This window comes from Nanorana parkeri, unplaced genomic scaffold, assembly GCF_000935625.1.
Source record: "Nanorana parkeri isolate BGI_ZX_2015 unplaced genomic scaffold, ASM93562v1 scaffold338, whole genome shotgun sequence".
Taxonomy (NCBI): Eukaryota; Metazoa; Chordata; class Amphibia; order Anura; family Dicroglossidae; genus Nanorana; species Nanorana parkeri.
The window spans coordinates 536,232-562,067 of record NW_017306606.1 but is presented as its reverse complement, the minus strand read 5'-3'; the positions used below and the strand labels follow the sequence as shown (position 1 = coordinate 562,067).

At 41.2% G+C, this 25,836-nt stretch overlaps 1 protein-coding gene across 1 annotated transcript in view; it reads left to right on the top strand.

Moving 5' to 3' along the window:
- CHAT (choline O-acetyltransferase) overlaps nucleotides 1-25,572 on the top strand; it is a 103,729-nt gene extending 78,157 nt beyond the window's left edge. Inside the window, exons 8-13 of the mRNA XM_018558410.1 lie at nucleotides 691-791; nucleotides 3,119-3,247; nucleotides 6,436-6,558; nucleotides 9,845-9,986; nucleotides 13,048-13,110; nucleotides 25,309-25,572. Of these exons, the coding sequence (XP_018413912.1) occupies nucleotides 691-791; nucleotides 3,119-3,247; nucleotides 6,436-6,558; nucleotides 9,845-9,986; nucleotides 13,048-13,110; nucleotides 25,309-25,572 (822 nt within the window). The remainder of the gene's footprint in view (nucleotides 1-690; nucleotides 792-3,118; nucleotides 3,248-6,435; nucleotides 6,559-9,844; nucleotides 9,987-13,047; nucleotides 13,111-25,308) is intronic.
- Nucleotides 25,573-25,836: the final 264 nt, after the last annotated feature.

Genomic DNA, 25,836 nt, shown 5'->3' with positions numbered 1-25,836 from the left:
ATGTGTATATATATATATAGATATATATATATATATATATCTATATATATATATATAGATATCTATATACATACATAGAAACAATCACGTGTCTTCCTTCCCCCATGCTATCAGAGTGATACACCAGGCATATTAGCAGCCCCATAGTTTTAGAGCCACAAATATGTAGGCAATCAACCATACCCTGCAGCATCGAACATGTACCCTAAAAAAAATAGAGGAGCTCCTTTTGAAAATGCAAGTCTGTAGCAGAATATAGGGAGTGAAAGGGACAAATATGAAGCATTATTTTTTTAATATTCTGGATTGTTTGCTAAAATGATTGTTAAACTTAGCTAAAAAACTTCTCTATAAATAAACAGAGATACAGCGGACATCTTCAATGATCCCAGCAGTTTAAGATTCATATGAAAATTTAGAGTTCATCCACACAGTAACACATTTCATTGCTGTACAATAGTAATATACGAGTCCATTGATGACCCAGTGTAAGCAAATTTCAGTCAAAGCAGTTGAGGTTAGCTCATGCAAATTCATTTAACAACTGAAACTTAATACATATAGTATACAGTACGATTTGACTTGAAAAAAGTCAAACTGACTATTGATTATCTGCAACATAATGTAATATGTACTATTATAATGCATACTTGTTAAGTCATATTTATGATGCATTCCTCTTTTTTTCAGTTTGTTGTGGGAAGAGATGGAGTTTGTGGAACCATATGTGAACATTCTCCTTTTGATGGAATAGTCCTTGTACAATGTACCGAACATTTGTTGAAGTACATGTAAGTTGTAAGATTTTGCTTAGTGCAATGATGATCGCAAGCCAAAAGCAACAAATCAAAGACAAGCTTTTATTACTAAAAGTATATAAATATAGGAAGCCATGACATGATCAGTTACTGTGCAAGTGCTTCCTTTCTGTGATGTATTATGATGATACACCCAGTATGAGGCCTAAAAGTAATCTACCAAAAGCTGATATGCACGCAATGGGTAGCTGCTGACATTGATTGGTAACTGTCTTCTTAGAGCGAACCTGTCAGTAAATCTTCTAAAACTACGCCTTCTTCCATCCCCATGCCCAGTGTGAGGTCCTTCAGTGGCCATTAAGGGCAGGCGGGTTGGTGGAGCCTAACTTAGAAATCAGCTCCTTGTAACAAAGTAAGCTACATCAAAGAAGTATTTTGTGACCAATGAAATAGCTGGTGGCTTGCAGTGCCTGCTTTTAAGCAACACCTTTATGTTAAAAGATGAAAATGAATGACATTGGTCACCAATCCCCAAAAGTGACATCCTTGAGCTACAGAAACTTCAGAGAAGAGCAAAATGAATAAAGGGGATGGAGGGCCTGAGTTATGAAGACAGACTACAAAAATGTAACCTGTTCTCCTTAGGGAAGAGGCACCTAAGAGGAGATATGGTCACAATTTGCAGACTCATCAGTAGGGACTGCCGTAGTGGAAATAAACTGTTTAAGCTAAGCATAGGACATGAGGGCACAACAAGATGTTGGATGAGAAGAGGTACAGTCTGAGACTGTGCAAGGGCTTTTTTTTACTGTCACAGCGGTAGAAATGTGGAATTCCCTGCCGCTGTTAGTAAACTGCTAAAAAAAATAAAGGAACACTTTGAAAACACATCAGACCTCAATGGGGAAAAATATCATGCTGGATATCTACTGTATACTGGACTGGGTAATGTGTTAGGAATGAAAGGATGCCACATCGTTTGATGGAAATGAAAAATGATCAACCTATAGAGGGCTGAATTCAAAGACACCCCAAAAATCAAAGTGAACAAATGATGCAGCAGGCTAGTCCATTGTGCTGAAATTTCATTGCAGCAACCCAAAATGGTACTCATTAGTTTGTATGGCCACCCACGTGATGGTATGGATGACTGACAACGTTGGGGCATGCTCCTGATGAGACAACGGATGGTGTCATGGGGTATCTCCTCCCAGATCTGGAGCAGGGAATCACTGAGCTCCAGAACAGACTCAGGTGCAACCTGGTGGTGTTGGATGGACCGAGACAATGTCCCAGAGGTGTTCTATTGGCTTCAGGTCAGGCGAGCGTGGAGGCCATTCAATGGTATTAATTTTTTTAAATATTTTATTTTTATTTATTTTTTATAAACTTAATTTTTTTATATTTATCTTTATTTATTGATTCATTTTTTATTAAATATTTTTATTTTTTAATTTACTTTTAGGGGCTTTGGGGAAATATTAGGGGTATAAGCAGACCCCTGATATTTCCCTTTTAAAATAGAAAAAGAGACTGAGAACACAAAGTCCTCAATCTCTTTTTCTGCAGCCCCAGTTATCAATGAACAGGAATCCTCTATGAGTGTTCCTGTTCATTGATAACCGCCGCCCACACACCTCTCTGCCGGACTGTGACAGGAGGCTGAGCGGTGCGGGAAGAGAGACGCCGGCCGCTCACAGCGCTCTCCTCCCGCAGCGCTCGGCCGGCTGTCACACTTTTTCTCTCCTCCCCACTGGGACACAGAGCAGCGCCAGACACACAAACTGCCGATGTTCGAGTCGAACTCACATTTGGCTCCAACATCGAGCCCAACCCTAGTTGGTATCATACCAACAGGGGAAATATAAATTGAAAGGCAGTGGCTGGCAAGATTAGGAAAGTGTATAAGTGTCACCTAGGTTTCTCACCTTATAATAACTATAACATTTAATACTGTGTTTTCTACACATTATAGTTACTATTAGGGATGCACCAATACCGTTTTTTTGGTATAGTGTACCAAAAAAAATTTCCGGTACTCACTGATACCGAAAGTCCCATTACGGAAACTGGGCAGCGCCTGGTTTCCTGGTTAGCCATAGCGTGTAATGTACCGCGTTCCTGATACTGGAAGTTCCACTATCAGGATAGGCATTGGAAGCATTTGGGTGAGTACAAGTACTCGCACAAATACTCGGTATCGGTACCGATACTAGTATCGGTGCATTCCTAGTTACTATGTGTAATGAGAAAACAGAAAAAGTAAAAAAAAAAATGTAATCTTGCCCTATTGCCCTATGCATGTCATTATACAGTTTGTGTCCCGATGCTTTAAATATTTTTTTTTATTCAATTTTCAGGAAGAGTAGTCCCAAAAAATTAGTAAGAGCCGATTCAGTCAGTGAACTCCGAGCACCTAGAAGACTTAGGTGGAAGTGTTCCCCTGAAATGCAAGGCCATCTGGCCTCTGCTGCTGAAAAGCTACAAAGGTATGTATTTGGTTATTACCCATTTATCGTATCCTAAATACATTATGTTTGGACAATGTTAGTTCTCAGCAAATATTTGTATTTTTGTATATTTTTAATAAAAGGTTTCCATTTTTATTGTAGTGCCCTGGCTGAATTTTATTTGTGCATTTATTGCCAGATATGCTAGAATGAATAAGTAGCAGATCATTCTATCTTCCAAAGGGTGCTAATATTAAAGAGTGTGAAATACATTCTCAGCTGTGTCCCGTTTTCACCCTTCATTTGCCAGCTTAATAATTGTTTTTCTCTGTCGCCTTTCTGCCCCAATAAAGCTGGAGCAAGTATCCACCATTGTGCCATGTCCCATCACTGAGGTTGTAATACACAAACACAATGGAAGCTGCATACCTCCAAATCTTCTGAGATGAGAAAGAGTGACACCTTTTAGCACAATGTGTTTAGGCAATGGACATACCCCTGACATTTATATTTCAAAAATAATTGGTTTAATCCAGAAATGTTTTTTTATTATGGCATTGCTGCAAACAAGACAATTAAGAGATAGGATGAAGATTTTATTGCAGAATAATACTTTTGTTAATTAAAAAGTATCTTTTTGAAAATATCTGTACATCCGATCAAAAAGGGGGACAGTTGAGGAGGAAAGAGGGACAGAGGGATTTGGTTCCAAATAAGAGACAGTTGGGGGGGTATTGAAGATGTACCGACTGTAGAAACAAAGGTCTAATTTTTCTGCTTGTGTTTCTGTTGTTGTGTAACAAAGTTCCATAATTTGAATTCCCTTTACTGTTAGCCAATTATAAAACCACAGCTTACTATGGGAATGTTTAAGAGACTGTATTGTCCTGTGCAAACAGCTCTAGGATGTAAAATGAATCATTCAGTTTTAAAATCTCTTAGTCCAGACTTTAGACAGCAGACTGCACAGGACACAACAGTTTCTATATAGCATCTTCATATTAAGTGGTCTCAATATAACGAATGCAGCCTTTACACAGAGAGTAGAATGAACAACCGCCACAGGGGAATTGTGCTGTTTAACTTGTGCTCTGCTGTCTAGACATAGATGACTTGCTGCTGAGGATACTTGTTGGAAAACACACAGGCTATATACTTCCTATACTGCTTCCTATAGTAAACACTGCAACAGCCACTCAATTAGATTATGACGGAAATACAATGCTATTTGCAAAGGCTCCAGGAAGATAATCAAAGCAGGTCTCCAAACAAACAGCTAATGTTCATACTGTAAGCATAGGGATACAATACATAGTGTATATGGTTACTGTTCTACGGGGGGGGGAAACCCTGTAATTCTAGACATCCTTTCTTGTGATTCACCCACCCTTGTCACACTACAAACTGGAAGTTCCCTTTAGATCTTCCAAGCTGAACACCACCCTCATCATCAGACATGGATAATGATAAAGATTCTGTAGTCTGTAGGTGGAGGGGGTAACATAGAAAGTTTAATTTTTTTTTATAAAGTTTTTTTATTAAATTATTTAAACTGTATGTAACCCCTACCACCTTCAATGGAGTGGCTACTAGAATTTTAGTGATTGCCAGAGCTGTAGTCGGTCTGGCTAAATTATAGTTGGCATTTGTTTGGAATTCCAGGTGTTCTGGCATTGATTATACCTGCCCGATTGGAGTGTGGCTCTGCTGCAGTTTGGGACTACCAATGAGGGGCACTGTAAGTGTGTGTGCAGTCCACCAGCCAATCACTGGCACTGCTGGGACGGGGCATTGCCATATGGTCAGTCTGGCTTCAGCCATGGATTAGTCCAGGTTGGGGTGCTGTCCAGCCTTCCCGAGCTAGACCTGGGGGTGGGAATACTTGAGTATGGAAAATGCTCTTAGGCCTCAAGTATAGAGGAGGCCTCTGCTATTGTTGGAGGAGGAGAACCATGGAAGCTGATGGCTGCTGGAGGTGCATGGAATATAGAGGACCTCAGGAGCAGGTCCGGAGTTTCTCCTACTGAAGATCTGTGCCAATCCCTATTCAACAGTGCTCCTAATGAATCTACATTGAATTTCTTAAAGGGACCGGAGAGTCTGGAATCTGTCTATTTTTCTCATGGATGTCCTAAGCCCTATACCCTCTCTCTCAGTGTGGCTATGTTAATAAATTTCCTCAGCATCATACTTGGCCTGGATTTCAACTATGTTGGTTACTAGAAGAGGGTGGTTAATGCTAGTGGGATAGCTGGTTACTAAAATCCCCTAGACAGGCTATGGCTGACCAGAGTATTCCAGCGGCTCCTTCAGGGGTGAGTGCTACATGTATTTCCACTTTTGCAGTCAAGTTTGAGAAGCCTTACTATATGTTTGCTACATATTCACATTCACCCAGCATACCTAAAAGAAATTATAAAAAGGTTTTATTTTTTTCATTTAGAGCAGGTTTATACATAGGAATCTATAGGCAGCTTCTATTGTTTAGAATAGCTTGCAATGTGCAATTAGAGCACAGGCTGAGGGAGTTTTTTTTTTAAGTGCATTAACATACAGTACAATGTACGCACCCAAGCCTTGAGATCTTTAACCCTTTACTAGGGCAGACAGTATGCATATTGAGCGTACAACTGATAAATGAAGATCTGCCAGCACAGTGCAGCCAGGGTTAACTATACTAAACATAACTCTCCAGCCCCCTCCTGAAAAATACACACAACGAGAAAGCTGTGTAAGATATGTTTTATAGAATTTTTCAGCCAAAAAAGCAGCGGCTTTTCTATTTCTATTTTTTTTAAGTTATTCTATGTGAATAAGAACATATACAAAATTAACATAGGAGTTAAGTTAATTTGGCTGCATAATTGGAAATACACTTTAAGCAGGAAGCAGATGTGCCAAGTTCCTGGCTATGTAGTGTAGAATCACTGGACTGTCTGTACAATTATCTTAGTTGTTTAAATTGTACTTTAATAGCAATAAACTAGATTGAATGAATTAGAACGTTCAGAGGCTGTTGCAGGATGTTGAAGATATGTTCTTTTATGTCTATACCTTACCATGAAAAAGGAAATTCATACCCCAGCTACTGCATTTAGCAGTGTTAAAATAATGGAGACACTGCACACATTCATTACTGACAAAATGTGTACTAAATCTCCTGGATATGAGTGTGTTTAATTTATAACATCCAGTGCGTAATCCCACCCTTTTCTGTGTTTCCACAGGATAGTGAATAATCTTGATTTTACAGTGTATAAGTTTAAAAAGTATGGAAAGGAGTTTATCAAAAAGCAGAGAATGAGTCCTGATGCTTTCATCCAGTTATCACTTCAGCTTGCGTTCTACAGGTAAGACATTTACTGTTTAATAACAATTTATAATAGTGTTTCCCTTGGCTATGTCCCCCTACTGTATATATTATTTACAGTACAGTTTCTACAAAATTAAGCAACATTCCTCTTATGTCCACATTGTTGTTTTCATTATATTATCTGCTGACTGGGACTCCAGTTAATAAAATAAGTAAATATTTGAAATTGGCTTGGATTTTTCAACATTAAGGCCCCAATCATACTTGAACTGAGCATCTTTGGCTTTTTATTAGCGTTTGTTCAGGGGTTTTTGTACATACATGCTTGCTTTTTAGCTACTAAACAAAAAAAGCTTCAAAAGCCTGGCTTTTTTGCCACTCCTGTTGAAGTCTGTTGGGTCCAAAATCCCTAACTCTGCTCTCAAAGAAGATCATGTACTTTTTCAAGCTACAGACATTTTGCTACATAGACAGAATGTTCGGATGTGAACTGTGGTCATTGAAAACAATATGATTTTTCCTGGTGAGCATTGTAGCGCTTAGGCATTCAAGCTACAAAACACCCAGGTGTGAAGGAGGCCTGGTTCACACCTAGGCAGCACAGTTTAAGCGATCTGTACGCGTGTGGGCAGTATACGTTTCTTTGCGCGTTTAGGCACGTTGTGGAAATTTTTATGCGCGTTTTGACTGGCAGCTCATAAAACATTGCGGGCAATGGAAGAACACGCTTTTAAATGCGCAAAAATACTCACGAAAATGTGCAACATGCTTCTGCTACGTGCTTTCGGGCATTTCCATTGAAGTCTATGGGGCAAAAACGGATTTTTAGCTGCCCAAAAGAACTCATGTACCTTTTGGGGCGTTTGGCTTTTTCTGCTCAGGTGTGACCCAGGGCCATTGAAAATCATGGGATTTCTTTTGTTGGGCATTTAATAGCACTTTTCCAAGTGCTCAAAAACTCCTAGGTGTGAACCAGGCCTTAGGGAAATTCTTGTAATGAGTTATATTCTTTAAAAAAAGGGAACTATGGCTCATTTTAATACAGCACTGAATTAAACCTTCAAATGTTTTTGTATGTGAGACACTTGTAACGCCCAATGATTAGAGAATAGCTTAGCCATACCTAGTGCTGAACTGAAGGCTGTTACCTTATTCCACTGGTCCACAAGGAGAAAGTGAAAGTAGCTAAACTTTACCAGAATTGGATCACTAATAAAGGAAAATTAAGACCTACGTATTAATTGGCTATAGTTTCCAAGATACAGCTTCAGGTCAAAATTGTATCAATATAATTCAAAATTACGAGGGGTGTGTGCGATTATGCTCCATAATTTTTCTACAATGAGAATGGTGCCACACCAATCATTATAAATGTATATTTTTATTGATACCAATAACATAACTTTCCATTCATTCATTGTTTTTTCATGTAACATTTTCATGCTTTTTGCATGAAAATTCGACAAGCTCTAACATCAGATTAAAGGACAAGGTTCCATCTTTATTCGGTATCTAAACTGCGTTTTTTGGCTTTTCTCTTGTGAACTGCAGTAGGATCATCCCTGGAGAGATTCCAGCAGTAATCGGCAAGTGTGGACCGTCTCCGCAAGAGGTTCCACTGTTGTAATCTGGAGCCCAGTAGCTCTGCCTTACTCTTCGGCAATTCCAAATGCCTGACTAGGTCATTTAGTTCACTCTGTGAAATTAGATGTGGTTCAGGAGGTGCATACGGTGGGCTAAAGTTTAGGTGCGTTGACATCGACGGCCCCGGATCAGCTGCATCCCGTTCATCATCTTTATCATCATCTGAGTCTAGAGAGCAGGATTCTGGTGTATCTGGAATAGGCAAGTCTTCACCATGGGGTACAGGACGCAGTGCAGATATAATGTTTGGATATTCCACAGTCTACTTCTTCTTTCTTGAGATCCCTTTTGCAATTGGGGGAACCATGCAAAAATAGCAGTCGCTACTATGATTGGTGGGTTCCCTCCACACCATTAGGACTGTGAAAGGCATTTACTTTTTATTCTTGTTTAGACAATGACACAGATAAGTTGCACATGTAATGCAATAATAATGAGGGTCCCCATTCTTGTCCTGATCCCCTATTTTGCATCCAAAATATAGGTGGTTTGCCTTTTTTACAACTGCCGTCATACTGCACTTTTGAGATGCAAATGTAACCTCACTGTAACCTCAATGCAGAAGTTATCTGCATTGTTTATACAGTTTTGAGGCATCTTGGCTTCTGAGGGAAAATGTCACGCAACTGTGCCTTGGAAATGTTAGACAATGACACTTTCACAAGCCACTAGATGTAATTGTATGATGCGTAGATCTGACCAAGACAAATGTACCTTGCAATAAAAGAACAATAAATTACAGTTAGGCAATAATCTTTAGTCTCAGAGTGAAGATAAATGTATACACTTCAATGTGGTACCATTTTCATTGTTCTACCATACTTTGTGGAGAAGTTACGAGGCATCATGATCATCAGACACCTCCCTCCCTTGTAGGCAAATATACTCGCCTGTGTATAAATCTTTATTGTGAAATATCTTGAAAACTTTAGCCAACCAGCACCTTTATCACTTGTTTACTAATACATCTAATCAAAATATGTAAGATTTAACACATTTTATCTCGGGGGTCAATCATTTCCCAAAATTTGTAGTGTTCTTATTTACAACCATCCAGGAAAATTAGCATAGAGGACAGAATAATCCTCTAGATAGGCAGAGCCAGCTGTCAGTCACGCAGCTGGGCGGATCCCGGCACAATTGTCGGGATCTGCTTCAGCTGCGGTGTCTCAGTGTAGCGCGAGTAACAGCTCGCGGTATACTGCGGCGTCTCAGTATACCGTGAGCTACAGTTTGCGGTATACTGAGCCTAGGGTTACGGGAGGACGCTAGTTTGTGTCCTCCTGTTACCCTAAGGAGAACTATGGGGAAAAGACTTAACCCCATAGTTCTCCTTTAAAGATATACCTGTATGCAGTAAATAGCAAAGACTGCCAAATCTGTTTCTGGGATGTATGAAGGATCACTGTACCAGATCCAATATAGGTAGAAGTCAGGTAATCCAGTGTTCTAACCAGCATGGGAAGAACATCAGGCTCCAGTTTGATTACTGGCATGGTGGGAAATGTGCTAACCACCAAGCTCTATTTTGTACTACTATATAAAGTACACTTTTCAAAAGCATAGGTTTTTTTAAACTTCAGTATAGAAATAGTTGTTAAGAGACACAGCAACACTTAATAAAAGTAGATGTATTCTATTTTTACTTGTGGAAATAAGATTATTTTCTCACACTCTAGGTGCCACAGGAAACTTGTACCCACCTATGAGAGTGCTTCCATACGACGCTTTCGGATGGGGAGAGTGGACAATATAAGATCATCCACTGCTGAAGCGCTAACATTTGTAAAGGCAATGGTAGATGGGAAAGATACAGTACCGGTATGCTGCCTACATCAAATTGTGTTTATACTAGTTACAAATAATGATATCATTCTGCCATTTCATATAGTTTGGTTCATTGGCAATGGCAATGTTTAACCACTTAAAGGCCATAGTGTTTCACCCCCTTCCTGGCCAGGCCATTTTTCAGTATTCAGTGCTGCGGTACTTTGACTGATGTTTATTCTGTCATGCAACACTTTACTGAAACGATTTTCATACCATTTTTTGGGGACAGATAGAGCTTTCTTTTGGTGGCTTTTATTCACCAATGGGTGGGGGGGCGCGCACACCCGCAGATCGTGCAAGCAATCGGGCGTCTCTAGAGACGCCTGATCGCTTGTATGTAAACAGCCATCGCTGGCTGTTTACATGCTAACAGTTTTCCCTCTCGTGTGCGGTGCTCAGCGCGCGCACGAGAGGGGGGGAGGGGCAGGACGTCTTAAGATGCCCACCCGCTCTGAGCAGACTTCCGTCCGCCCGTTCACGAACGGCCATGGACGGAAAGTGGTTAAGTAACTTGTATCTTCAATCTTTACACTGATTAAAACTCCTATTGTTGGAGTATAAGAGTAAAGCCGTAAAATACCTCCAAAAGGAGGATTATATACATTTTTAACCCCTTCACGATTGATGACGTAAAGTGTACGTCGCCAGCATCGGGGCTGTTTAAATAGACTGTTTAAACTTGTAAAGCAGCTTGTCGGCTTTACAATAGAAGCGATTCTGGCGACTCAGCTGTCGTTGCCCCTCCTACGGCCCGGGACCGGCTTCTCTGGTGTCGGCGGGGAGCTATGGGACCGGGAGCGATGCCGATTGCATCACTCCTGGTCCCAGAGCTGTCAGTGCTGGGCTCCTGAAGCCCAGGTATAAGCTATTGAAGTGCGATCTGCACTTCAATAGCTTATTTGGAGTGTATAGCTTCAATAGCTTATTTTGGACCCCCAGCATCACCTTAAAGAGTACCTGTCACCACCATCTGCTATCACATTTGGGGGCTTGTAAGCCCCCCCATGTGATAGCAATCAAAGTAAAGTTTAAAAAAATAAATAACAGTTTTTAAAATTAAAATGAAATAAAATAAATCTAAAAATATATATTTTTTAAATGTTTAAAGTCCCCTGCCTCTGCAAGCATGCGCGTCACTACGTAAACACACGTCAGGCGTGCATACGTATGAAAACAATGAATGTGCTACACATGTTGGGTATCGCCACCCACGTCGGAGTGAGAGCAATAATTCTAGGGCCAGTATTTTTGGGTGTCTCTAAATTGATGACCTGTGGGGGCTTTTAAAGCGTCGTCTATGGACTTTTGGGGGTACAGAAGTTTGTTGTCATTTCACGGACGCACACAATTTTTAACCTGGGCATGTTGGGTATCTATTTACTCGTAACCTCATCTTTTATATTTTATTAAACAAATGGGTGTTTTATTGTGTTTTGGGGCATTTAAGTACATTTTTCACTAAATTTTGGGGTTTGATAAGGAGGTGCGCTAATATCCTGCAACATAAAAATTTGCAACTGTCAACATTTTATTTTATAGGGTCTCGGCTTTCCGAAAATATATAATGTTTGGGGGTTTTAAGTACTTTTCAGGCCTAAAATGTGGAATATAACATGGGTGCAAAAAATGAAGAAAAAAAAAGGCCTCAGTCATGAAGGGGTTAAACTGCAAACGTTCCCAGCACAGCCAACCAAGAAAATTAATGTTTTTTGCTGTTGCGTAAAATAGATATTAACTGCAGTTATTTTTATGTTAAAAAAAAATACATTTACTACATATTGTAAACTAAAAAGATAAATCCAGGTTTAAAACTGTAAGGGTGTTCTGGAAACCATCATTACAGGCATCTGCCTCCCAATAGTACTAGAGCCAACAAAAGTTCCAGTGCAAATCCAGACCTTGTGAAAGTCAGCATTTGGAAAAACACCACTCCATGTGACAGTGCCAGGGCCTGGCGATAGCTCACTGAGAGCTGACACGTGGGAGTTAGGTGAGGTCACTGTGAAGTGAACTACACATTTTGTTCAAGCACCTTCCCCCGAAGAAACAATTGTATAAAGAGCAAAATGTCAAATTTTGGAGCTTTGTAAAACATGTATCTCTCATAAGTTACTGCTTCAAGCTTGACACTATAGAGAATTTGAGAGAAAAAATAAACAAACTAAAGAACAGCTTCACCTTATTGTGTGGCCCTGCCTGGTTCGCATAGCCATTGCAGAAAAAAAAGTTCCAGCTGCTCCCCATTAATTTCTTTGGATGGCTGTGGTTGGCCATGAGTACTGACCAGCCAAAAAAATTAATGGGACAAGGGCACACATATGTGGTAGAAGCTGGACATGGCCAAGACTTTATTATGTAAAGGTTGTGTGGAGCTGTGTAGGGTCTCACAGTAAAGAACTTTTGAGCCGGGCCAAAACCAAGTATTCCAGTATGCCACCTACAGTGTGGGGGTGAGAGAAGATTTAAAGGACCACTTCCCTAAAATGTAGTTGTCCTTTTAGGGAAAAATGTGACCGCTAGATGAGCAACAGGATTATCTCTCTTCTCCTGCTGAATCCCCTTTTCAACCTCGTTCTTTCATTTTACAGACAAGTAGATAAAGAAGGTCTATCCTGCAGTACAGATGATATTATAGTTCTACACATACCAATATGGAATACACCTAGTAATATGAAAAAATATATACTAAGGTCTACGCTTTGATGACAGTTATGCAAGTGGACTGCCAAGTAATAAGCAGACTAAAGTGACAAAAAGTCTACCTTTATGTTTTTAGCACAGTATTATTAAGTTATATTTACTTATCAATGGGTTAACATGTGATCCACATCTCCCAATACAGAACAAACAAGTGTTCAATTTCCCCATAGGAATAAATTAAGACCTAGTAGCACAGAATTCAGCTGATAAATATACTGTTACTATTAAAGAAAATGTACAAATTATTGTTTAAATATATGTAATTATATTTTATATAGTTTCTTAAATGCATAACAAGCTTATTTTTAATGTATATGTTTTTGACATACTATACTTTATTTTTTATTTACAGGATTCAGAAAAAATGTCTCTTTTCCAAAATGCTATTGAAGCGCAAACAAATTACACCATTTTGGTATGTAGTTTAAGCTGCATGTGATTGTTATGAAGACGGAGTAGATACTCAGGCCAGGGTTACACATCAGTGATTCTGATGTTTACTTGTACTGATCTGTACTTGACGTTGAGTTATATTTAAAGATGTATGGGTTTTAAAGGAAAGTACAAACTGCCAAATGAAACTATGCAGCATTCAACAACATACAAAATAAGAACAGATATTGAAAAAGACACAAACTTACTGAAGCAAGAATGTGTAGTGTGCATACACACAAATAAGAGCAGATGAGTATCATTGAACACAACAAACAAATCAGGAAAAGTGAAATTATATAGTTTGCACGCTCCCCCAAAACAGTCTATCCAAGGACACCCAAAACACCACTCACGCTTGACTGGCTCAATCAGCACCTGACTGTGCCACCATGTCCAACTGAGCACCCAAACAGAGCTCCGGCTGCACCAGCCAGATCAAAGCCTATGTGTGGAGCAGAAAATGGATAGTCCTGGTACTGCGATAGTAAAACTAGCAGTGTCCTCCTGGGGCACACTGTCTTCTCTATCCTGCATGAGCCTTTTCTAACATTTGTCCACTCTGTGTCTCTGCCACACCCTCCTCTGTTACTCTGTCTTGCTTCATACAAATGGTTTCTATTATTATGGCATCCTTATGGGTTAATAGTCATAGACTTGTTCATAGGCTGTGCAACTACATATCTCAGCAGTTGTACTGGAACTATTAAATCCACAAAGAAGAGAAGGTAGCAGTACCGAGTATGTCATTCTTATCGTCACTACTGTCACTGTTCTTATCATTGCTGATTAATGTCATGGTTGCCTTTTTGTTGCCTGCATATTGTCAGGACTGTCCACTTATTGCTTTCATATTTTCATAATTGCTTGTTTCTTGGGTGTGTATTGTCACCATTGTCCATATTTTACTCTCGTATAGTCTTGTTTGTTCATTTGTTGCTCTCCGATTGTCACGCTTGCCTTTATGTTGCTCTCATATTGTCAGGATTGCTTATTTGATGCCTGTATATTGCTATGATTGCCTATTTGTTTCCCATGTATCTAAGAATTGCTTGTTTGTAATGCAGGTAACATTAGTATTGCCTTTGTTTTGTTTTTGTATGGTCGTTAGCGCTGTTTGTTTAATGAACCTTAATACTACATGATTTGAACTCCTGCAGACCTAGTCACTAAAACACAGCAATGTTAGCCCCATACAGTGGCTTGCAAAAGTGTTTACCTCCTTTGGCATTTTTCGTATTTTGTTGCATTACCACCTGGAATTATAATTGATTTTTATTTTAATTACATTACAAAAGTGGTGCGCCATGAAGCCCTACATAAGATCAGGTGTAACCAATTACCTTCAGAAGTCACATAATTCGTTAAATATAATCTAAGTATCACATGATCTCAGTATATCTACCGCTGTTCTGAGAGGCCCCAGAGTCTGCAACACCATTGAGCAAGGGGCACCATCAAGCAAGTGGCACCATAAAGACCAAGGAGCTCTTCAAACCCTTATCTGTACAAAGTCAGGGACAAAGTTGTGGAGAAGTACAGATAAGGGTTGGGTTATAAAAAAAAAAATCGAAACTTTGAACATCCCGCGAAGCACCATTACATCCATTATTAAAAAATGGAAAAAATATGGCACAAACCTGCCACCAAAACTCATGGACCAGGCAGAGGGCATTAATCTGAGAGGTAAAGCGACCAAAGGTAACCCTAATGGAGCTGCACAGCTCCATAGTGGAGATTGGAGTATCTGTCCAAAGGATCACTTTAATCCTTACACTCCACTGAGCTGGCCTGCATGGAAGAGAGGCCAGAAAAAGGCCAATGCTTACAGAACAAAATAAGCACTTGTGTTCGCCAAAAGGCATGTGGGGAACTCCCCAAACATATGAAAGAAGGCACTCTGGTCAGATGAGGCTGATGAGATGAGATTGAGCTTTTTAGCCTTCAAGGAAAATGCTATGTCTGGTGCAACCTCTCATCACCCTGAGAACACCATCCCCACAGTGAAACATGGTGGCAACAGCTTATCGGCAGGGACTGGCAACTGGTCAGAATTGAAGGAATGGATGGCGCTAAATACAGGGAAATTCTTAAGGAAAACCTGTTTGTCTGCCAGAGATTTAAGACTGGGATGGAGGTTCACCTTGCAGCAGGACAATGACTCTAAGCATACTGCTAAAGCAACACTCAAGTGGTTTAAGGGGAAACATTTAAATGTCTTGGAATGGCCTATTCAAAGCCCAGACCTCAATACATTTGAGAATCTGTGGCATGACTTGAAGATTGCTGTACAACAGCGGAGCCTATCCAACTTGAAGGAGCTAGAGCAGTTTGATCTTGAAGAATGGCCAAAAATCCCAGAGGCAAGATGTGCCAAGCTTAAGAGATGTACTCCAAGAGACTTGCAGTTGTATTTGCTGCAAAAGGTGGCAGAGGAGTGCAAACACCACAACACAGATCAACTCGGGGGAGTGTTGTCATATAAAATGCTTTACTGTAAAAGAACATTGCACACGGGCCATGAACTATAATCTATTTGCAAGCACATATTTAGCATCTAGACAAACAGTGCTGACACATTCACAGCAGATAGCAAACCCCCCTCCTCTTGCAGAGTTGGATCACGTACAGGAATTTACACACTCTTCCCCATTACTGTCTTCAAACAGAAGATGCATTTCCTATGTCACCTGCACTGTAGCCACATCTTGTCTCCTTCCTGCTGTTAAGATGAGGAAGGAGGTAACAAGGGAGCTGATGCCAAGCTGGGGACATAATTAGGGAGGCCAGATAATGCTTAGTACAACTCTCCACCATAACCAACAGTGAATAGAATAGTAGACTAGATTAATGATTAAAACCAACTATCATATTATAGTACATTAGACCTAAACTATATGATACTATAGTACCTTAAAGGGGTTCTAAACCCTCTGGTTTTCTTGCCTATATCTACTGCTAGACAGCAATAGATGTAGGCAAAAAGTTGAAGAAGAAAAAACAAAAACGCTTTAACAGCGTTTTAAACTTACCTTGTTTTCGTCACGCGCTCCCGCCCGAGAAACCGAAACTGCTCGGGCGGCCGCAAAGCATCTTGGGGCGGGCGCATGCGCAGTTCGGATTCTCGGGCGGGAGACGAGCAGAGACGCAAGGTAAGTCTATGGACGCATGCACCCGCATGCAGACACCGCTGGATCGGAAGTGCCTGCAGGCAGAGAGGAGTCAGCGCTGGATCGGAGAGCCGCCGCACCGCTGGAGGGACATATGAAAACATCAGGAAGGAAGAAGATCGGATTAAGAAACCTAATTTAAGGTAAGTGCTAACATTAACATTGGGGGGAGGGAAAACCATTTTTGACTTTAATGTCACTTTAAACCTAATCTATACTATGCTGCACAATACTATTCATGTTTATGATGCATTTATCAAGGTAAAAACTATACATCAGTCAGACACAAAAGGCACAGCCCACTCACCAAATTAAGCAGAATACATATTGCAGCCTCAAAGAAACTATCTATGCAGCCTTTAAATACAAAAACGCAGCACACAACTCTTTATCTCTATATCTATATATCTATAGTTTATGTTGACGCATTGAAGAATGCTGTGAGAAAAATGTGAGTGTCTTTACATTGGAAAATTCCCAATGTAAAAAGCTTTGAAAGTATTGTACAACCCTATGTAGGTTACAGTGGTAAATACTGCATTATAATATAATGTGATGCTACAAGATAGCAAAGACAAATTAAATTAATTTTAACTGGAAATCTCTTGCAATGGGATGCAACTTTTACACCTTCCACTGAATTCTCGTGAGCTCTGCTATTTGTTAGGACACACAAGTGATTTTATCTGACATAAATCTGGTGCCCTTGAGATTCTATTCCAAATGGTTTAATCAAATGTACCGCCTAGTGCTGTGTAATATTAGCTGTTCTCAATTTCCCATCTGGCATGGCATTGATAAATGTTGCAAAATGTCAATGTTATGAAAAATGTAAATGTTATGTGGTAACATGACATTTCATTTAATCTGCTGGCCAGTTTCTCTTAATGAGGTTGAATAGAAATCAAAGTGACAGGACACAGCTCTGGTGAAGGACCCATTTTGGGCCCTGCAGCTTTTCAACATTAACCCCTCACTGAGTAATGTCCTGACTACTTTTTTATATGGTAAAACTGTATAAATCTCACAGCCAAACTTTGTATTGTTCTGTTTATTCAACAACATCAACACATCTGGAAGATATTTATAGTCTATGCCTTGTTTCTACAGGGCAAAGCAACAGGGTCACTTTAATAGAAGCCCCAAAAGCTGCACACACTCACCTACCCTTTGGTCTCCATTAGACCACTGGGAATGAAGAGAAGTTGTCCTGGGTAAGCATGGTTTACACAGGGCTGGGGACTCTCTACCCACACCTATGTCACAGCTCTGGGTGGAAGTGCCTATCATATGAGTGGAACAGGGGTAAATAACATGCTCCCTCATACCCAGAAGTAACAGGTATGTTTTTTCACTCCTGTGACAAAGTCACAGGGAAGAAAATGTGTTTTGCTTGTCAGGCTGCTATTAAAAATAAATAGTTGTTTTGCCCATGCAGGTAGGGTAAAGTAACAGGTTTACTTTAAACCTTTACCATGCCATTATTTCTGCCATCTATCACCAGCTTTTAAGCACAGTACTAGTTTTGGACAATTGCTTTTTGACAACCAAAAAGTTCCCAATTGCTTAACAGCACAATAATAATTATTTCCAGTATCTAAATATAAAACTGAATTCTAAATAGTTCATTAGCTACATTTAGGCAGTGAGAAAAAGAGTAATGAAAAATTACAAAGCAAGGTGCAAGTTAAAATGTCCATGAGCCACAATAAGTAAATATATCAATAATTAATTCGTTTTTTTATATCCACGGAAGTGTTTTCTATGCTGCATATTTCTATATATTCTAGGCCATCGTATTTTTGCTAAAATCACTCCGTTTTATTTGGCAGACTCTGGCAGCACTACCAGTCTGGTTTATAGTATTACTTATAGAACCTCACCTTTTTTCCAGTATCTAGCTTAGCCCAGAGCAAAACCATACGTGGAATGTTTACCTAAGGAAGATCAACAGTCTGTGTGCAACATAATTCCCATCCATCCCTAAATGGTGAATATGTAATAACGTGATGCCAAATTACTAGCATGTCACAATTCAACCAGGGTGATTCCATCTAAAAAAAAAAAAGAAAGAAAGAAAGCACCTCTCCCTCGTGTAATAAAGTAACACAGATGCATGTATTGATACAATTCAGTATATACTGACATGTCACTTAAAACAACAAGCATCCATAAACAATCTATCCACATCTGAGTGACGACCGCAGTAACCAGCTTACATTTGCTGAGTGCTAGAGTCTGCAGTTATGTCAGGCTGAATGTGTTTTCAGGGACACACACCCTTCATCTGGTCTCTACTATTTGTGGAATGCTGATAACCCTGGTAAAGCCTGTGGCCTTACAGAAGCTGTGGGTTGAAATGAGCCTCTGGCTATCATGAGCGCTGAAGGCTATTGTGATTATGTCAGTAATTCCATATTACTAGAGCCAGTGAATTTTCACAACCATATTATGTGTTAGAGATAAAGAAGGATGGGAAAGCAAAGCTAGCTTGTCCCTGCTTCTGGACTCGCCCAGCCAGGGGCGGACTGACATCACATGGGTCTCCCAGGCAATACAAGATTATGAGCCCCCCTTGTGCTCCGCCCATATACAAACCCCACCCACATAAACATTCTTGTGTTACAGAAATTATTTATCCACACTATTTTTGAAATAGTGGACCAATTCATTAAAAGGTGAATTGCCCGGGAATTGTTAGGAGACTTTCAAAATCTAGACCAATATAGGCAATTTGGAAAGTGAGCAGAATGATGCATACACAACGACATCTCTGGGATCAGACATCACACAGTGTGATCCACGTGGGACGTCACCCGCACACATGTGTTAATGGGCAGCTCCTTCCATGCCAGCACACAGGTGAGTGCTCACCTTCAGCAGGTCCAGCGGGTGGGTGCAGCAGATGCGGAGGGTCCCACCAGGCGCTGATGTGGAGGGTCTCAGCAAGGCAGATGAGGAGGGTCTCACTGGTGGCAGATGCAGATGGTCTCAGCAGGGGCAGATGCAGAGGGTTTCACCAGTGGCAAACGTGGATGGTCTCAGCAGGGGGAGATGCAGAGGGTTGCACCAGTGGCAGATGTTCTCAGCAGGGGCAGATGCGAAGAGTCTCAGCAGGGCAGATAAGGAGGGTCTCACTAGGGGCAGATGTGGAGAGTCTCAGCAGGGGCAGATGGTCTCACTAGGGGCAGATGCAGAGGGTCTCACTAGGGGCAGATGCGGAGGTTCTAACCAGGGGCAGATAAGGAGGGTCTCAGCAAGGGCAGATAAGGAGGGTCATAGCACGGGCGGATGGCCTCAGCAGCAGGGGCAGATGCAGAGGTTTTCACCAGTGGCAAACGTGGATGGTCTCAGCAGGGGGAGATGCGGAGGGTTGCACCAGTGGCAGATGCGGATGTTCTCAGCAGGGGCACATGCGAAGAGTCTAAGCAGGGCAGATGCAGAGGGTCTCACTAGGGGCAGATGTGGAGAGTCTCACTAGGGGCAGATGCGGAGGTTATAACCAGGGACAGATAAGGAGGGTCTCATTAGGGGCAGATAAGGAGGGTCTCAGCAAGGGCAGATAAGGAGGGTCTCAGCACGGGCAGATAAGGAGGGTCTCAGCATGGGCAGATAAGGAAGGTCTCAGCATGGGCAGATGAGGGTCTCAGCACGGGCAAATAAGGAGGGTCTCACCAGGGGCAGTTAAGGAGGGTCTCACCAGGGGCAGATAAGGAGGTCTCACTAGAGGCAGATGAAGAGGGTCTTACCAGGGGCAGATGCAGAGGGTCTCACCAGGGGCAGATAAGGAGGGGATCTCACCAGGGGCAGATAAGGAGGGTCTCACCAGGGGCAGATAAGGAGGGTCTCACCAGGAGCAGGTGCAGAGGGTCCCATCAGAGGCAGATAAGGAGGTCTCACTAGAGGCAGATGCGGAGGGTCTCAGCAGGGGCGGATGAAGAGGGTCTCACTAGGGGCAGATGCTGAGGGTCTCAGCAGGGCAGATAAGGAGGGTCTCACCAGGTTCAGATAAGGAGGGTCTCACCAAGTGCAGAAAAGGAGGGTCTCAGCAGGGCAGATGAGGAGGGTGTCACTAGGGGCAGACGCAAAGGTCTCAACAGGGGCAGACGCAAAGGTCTCACCAGGGGCAGACTTCAGCAGGGCAGATGAGGAGGGTGTCACTAGGGGCAGACGCAAAGGTCTCAACAGGGGCAGACGCAAAGGTCTCACCAGGGGCAGACGCAAAGGTCTCTCCAGGGGCAGACGCAAAGGTCTCACCAGGGGCAGACGCAAAGGTCTCACCAGGGGAAAACACGGAGGTCTCACCGAGGGCAGATGCGGAGGTCTCACCAAGGGCAGATGCGGAGGTCTCACCAAAGGCAGATGCGGAGGTCTCACCAGGGGCAGTGGGGGGCCCAGGACCGGGGACCAGATCTCAGTGGGGCTCCCAGCTTTGGGCTCTCGTGCAGCTGTACCGACGGCAAGTCCGCACTCGGGCTGTACACCCCACCCACCCAGATTTAAACCCCCCACCATCTCTGTGCTCTTTTCAGCCACGCTGCTGCCAAACTAGTAGATGCGGCTGTGTGAAATCATTGACAGCAGTGTCTGGTGGGCCCTGGAGGCAAAGGACACTGCCATTCCCCCTTTAACACAGCCCTATGTCCTAGTTTGACAGTGGCATGGACAAAAAGAGCACAGAGATGGCGTACACAGCTGCCTCTCTTTCCATGCGGGCTGGAAAGGAAAGCAGGGGGATCGGTGACGGCCTTTCCTGGCCGCGGGCCCTGGGGCAGTGCCAGAGTAGTCAGTCTGCCCCTGTGCCCAGCATATTCTAAACAGTTTATATGTCCACATCATCTGTAGACATATGTAATGTTTTGAATATGCTGTAATTTGGTGGGAGTATCTAAGCAGCAATCTCTGTCAAAGCCAGCTTCATGGTGTGAAGCTGTAACCAAAGATGTGTGTTGGGTGTGCCTGGGCACACCATAATCACCCCAAGCTCAACACTGAAACCGCAACAGAGGGCACCGTGTTTTTAGCCACTGAGCCAGAAGAAAGATCACAAAGATCTTGCTGTGACCAGCTCAGCGATACAGAGTGCAGCTGTCACTTACATTCCTCACATAACATCCACAGTCCTCAGTGCCTGGGAGGCTGTGAGGGGAGCATGGGTTCTCAGGCTTCCTATCCAATCAGGAAGCCAGGCGGGGGTGCCTATGGTTGTAAGTACTACGATCATTGCTGGTTGTCAATCACAAACTGGCAATGTGCAGCACAAATCAAATCTTGCAAGTTAACAGTAAACACCACTTCTGTATTACTGAGAAAATGAGGTAAGAGATAATAGACTGGGTAGCATAGCAGAGCAATTACAGGTCTGGGTCCACCCTCCACCATTCCCCTCTCCTCAGAATGGTGCCAGAATGGAGCAGATAAGTAGAATCGGCTAAGCCCAATTTTAGCCAATGCAGTTTTCAAAGTTGCTTACATAGTTTGTGTCTCATTAGGGAGGTTTCCATTCACTTACTTTCCTAGAGAAATAACAGGAAGTGAGAAAAAATATCTGCAAAGTGAGGCAATCACCAGAAAAGCTGTGACAATATTTACCCTCACCACTAGTTCAGAAATAACCTTAAAATGGTGAATTTGTACTCAATGTTTGTGCTACTGACAATGGTCCCCAGGAAAAACAGGGAGGATGAAGCTCCACAGTGGACACACAGGCAGCAAAAGAAAACTTAGCATGGGACAGGCTCTGAAGAATTTTTCATACTAAATGTTTGCAAGCAAAATTACTTTTTCTTTACTAATAATTGTTGTCCTTTATTTAATATACCAAAAAAGTCAAAGTATTCAACAGAACCCTGCTTACTGCAGTTTATTAAACATTATATTCACATTGTATTGGCATACTATATTTTCCCTTCATATAGTACACCCAGCTACACTGCCATTTACATTTTCATACTTCAACATAGTTCTATGCAAATGTAGTATGGTAAGTCACATAACGGGAGAGAAAAACGTACGATCTGCCCAACTTGGACAGGCAGATCGTACTCTTGATCATCCAAAGCCCGCCCCCCTGAGGGGCTAGCTTACGATGACTGCAATGAGGGGCGGGCTTAAGATGACTTCGGCAGTTGCTGGTTCGACGGAAGACGTGCGATCGTACAGTAGAAACGGTCGCACGCCTTCCATAAACTGCACGATTCTCGTACGATCGTGGGATTTCCCTCGATTCTCGTATGAGAATCGTGCAGTGTATGGGCACCTTAACTCAGACAGGAAGTGCTTGAGTAGTTTTTTTTAGTCCCAGCAGATCATTGCAGAATCTGAGTTTTAAATAGCCAATATTCTACTTAAAGGTCTAATTGTGAGGAATGGGGCAGATTTGTAAAGCCCCATGGAACCACCAATATTTTAGGCATATCCACACGTTTGTCAACCAAGTTTGCACTTTTTTATTTCATAGCAAAATTACCAATTTTTTCATCAGTGCCGAGTTGATGATGAATGGCTTTGTTTATTAACAAACCAGCACTGACATGGTAAGCACATGGTTTTGTTGATAAATGTGCAACAGTTTAAAGATTAACATGGTGCACACAAAACTGATCACTTACAAAGAACACAACAGAATGCAACAAACATAAAATAAATAATGTATCACTCAATTCCCTAGCAACTTATCACTGTAATAAAAAATGTGGCAGGTATTGACAATATAGTTTACAGATCAGGATTGACTCCCTCCTCCCCTTCCCCCAAAAAAGCAAATTGTAAAGTTTATACACCAGTACCCTACAGCAGTGGTTATCATAGGAGTACTTTGGTTAAATATCAGATAAACCTAATATGCTTAGTCTGCACAAGTCAGATACAATGTTAACATTGTCTTCATTTTATCATCGTCTCTTGTTGGATGCCAAGAAGAAATGTATCATTGTCAGTATAAAGGGGGAAGGGGGTACATAAACTCTTATATAGTTTTAAAAGCTTCCTGAATAAAAAAAAAAGAAAATGCTAAAAATACATGTCTTAGTACATAATTTCAGTAAACAGGCCAAATGATAACCATTTAAAACACCAAAACAGTCTATATCTGGATTTCCTAATATGTTTTAGTGCATCATGGGTTTTTTGCTAAAGCCCAAATATATATTATCATGCTAGCTGTGCCTATTTGTCTTGAATATTGTTAAAACCACTAGACTGCCAAAACCCTTAAGTAGTTCCATTAGTAAATGTGATTCATCTTGTCGAGTGAGTGTAAACAAAACCTTTGTTCTGCGCCTATTCTGTTAAATATCATAGAGTTTAAAATACTCTTATTATCGCCAAGTAAAGTGGAATTTAATTTTTTATAGTGAATCTAATATAGTGTGTGTATGTGTGTATGTCTACATCCAGCTAAATGTAAAACATTGTATAGATTGCTATTCTTTTAAACCATGCAAGTCCCATTTTAAAGTGAGAAAAATATTTCCACATTGAGGTTAAGAAGTAAATTTTATGACACCATCAGTGGCATCAGGATTTCCGGTAAGATCCTGTGACCATCTTTAAGGGCTGGTGCAGACTTGTGAGATCTCGGGACGTGCGTCCCAGGACTGTGACCCAGGACAGTGTGCGGTTGCCGCATGGCCCCATTGATTTCAATGGGGTTACATCCACACGGCAATCGCTGAAAAAAGGTACATGTACCTTTTTTTGGAACACACACTGTGCGTTTTTTTTCAACTGCGATCGTGCGTGATTGCACAAGCGGAATCGCAGCGGGAAACTGCACGATCTGCCTGGCATGACTGGGGTGCCATTAGAAAATAATTCGAAAATAATGCCACTGCGAACGCAATCGGCAGTGGTGGGCGATTGGTAACCGTGTACTATTGTTGCGTAGTCACGGATCGCCCAAATGTGAACCTGGCCTAAATAAGGTAGAACTGACCAAGCACTGCAATGTCTACCACTGTAGAAACTGATTAATGTAATCAGTAGATCAGTGTAAGTGAGAAATCATTGTTATGTGGCCTGTTGAAGCAGGGAACAACATCAGACCCACCCATGAAGAACAAAATGTGTGAATAAGTTTAAAAATAAAATAAATACAATAATTAAAATTAAAAATACTTTTCCCCATAACTTTAAATGAATACAGAGAATGATTTGGGTGACATTTGTGCTTATGGGATGATTATCAAACCTATAAGTGTAACATTGCTTATATCCTATTCCTTTTTTGTCCTTTAAGAAAAAAAAAAATACTGTATGGGACTTTAAAACCAAACCTGTGAGGTCTAGGCGTTATAAATTGTCAGCAGGATTACACACCATGTGCATGCAAGTAGACTTTGTATGGCCACACTATCCCATCTTTCTAGTTCCACTAATAAACCATGAAGATGTTCATTGGACACATGGGTACACAGGGGGAAAGAACCTCTAGGATGAAGTTAGAGTTTTGCTCCAACTACTGAGGGATCCTCAGAGGAAATGGTTTTAGCAAACTCCAATTAAATCTTTGAATCAATGAAGTATTGAGAAAAGAGCTCTTAGAAGTCAGAACTTTAATGTCTGGGGAGTAAGGAAAGCCTTTCATAACGACAGGGCCTGCTATGATTTGTTCTGAAAGTTTGTAATAAACTGGTCACTTGCAAATATGTTGCTTTGTCAAACCAGTGAACAGCTGCATGTAAAATACCTCTTTACTTAGTTTCAACTGGGTAAAGCTATAAAATGCACCTTAGATGTTTGTTTGTTGGTATAAAAATCATTTGGCCCTTACTATTCCTGAGCACTACTACATGTTTTAACAGCTGCCACTGATATTACATGTTGAAGTCAATACTTGCTTACTCCAGACTCTAAAGACCATTTTCAATTTTCGGATTTGATCAAAGATGTTAAACACTATGTAGAGTCAGCTCCTTAGTAAGAATGTTTTGTGTTAATGAAAACGATTGCTTTGAAGGTTTGACACTGTACTCCTAACCTCTAATGGATATTTTTCACTTACTTTCCAGGTTCCCACCACAATGGAAATGTTCTGCTGCTATGGCCCAGTGGTCCCCAATGGATATGGTGCTTGCTATAACCCTCAGCCTGAAGACATCCTTTTCTGTATTTCAAGTTTCCGAGACTGCAAAGAGACTTTGTCCAGTATGTTTGCCAAAGCTGTGGAAGAAAGCCTGTCCGATATGGGGGACCTTTGCCTAAAGTACAACACTAAGCCGCAAACACCAGCAAAAGAAAGAAAATCAGAGTCCCAGAATGGGCATAGACCTTAGCTGAATTATGTAAAGTAAAATATATTAGCTGTATTATTTATTTATTTATTAATCTATGGTAGATATATTTTGCTAAACAAGTAAAAAGAGCAATGGAATGATAAAAAACAAAGTGACACTGCATTTCCCCCCAAAAAAGGTTCAAATTATACATCAGCAAAATGCAAAATAATCAACTATAACTAACAAATAGTGCTAAACTCTGAAAAAGAGGTGAAGTAGGGAATGTACAGGTCCAGCAAAAACAGGAAGAACCTCTATCAG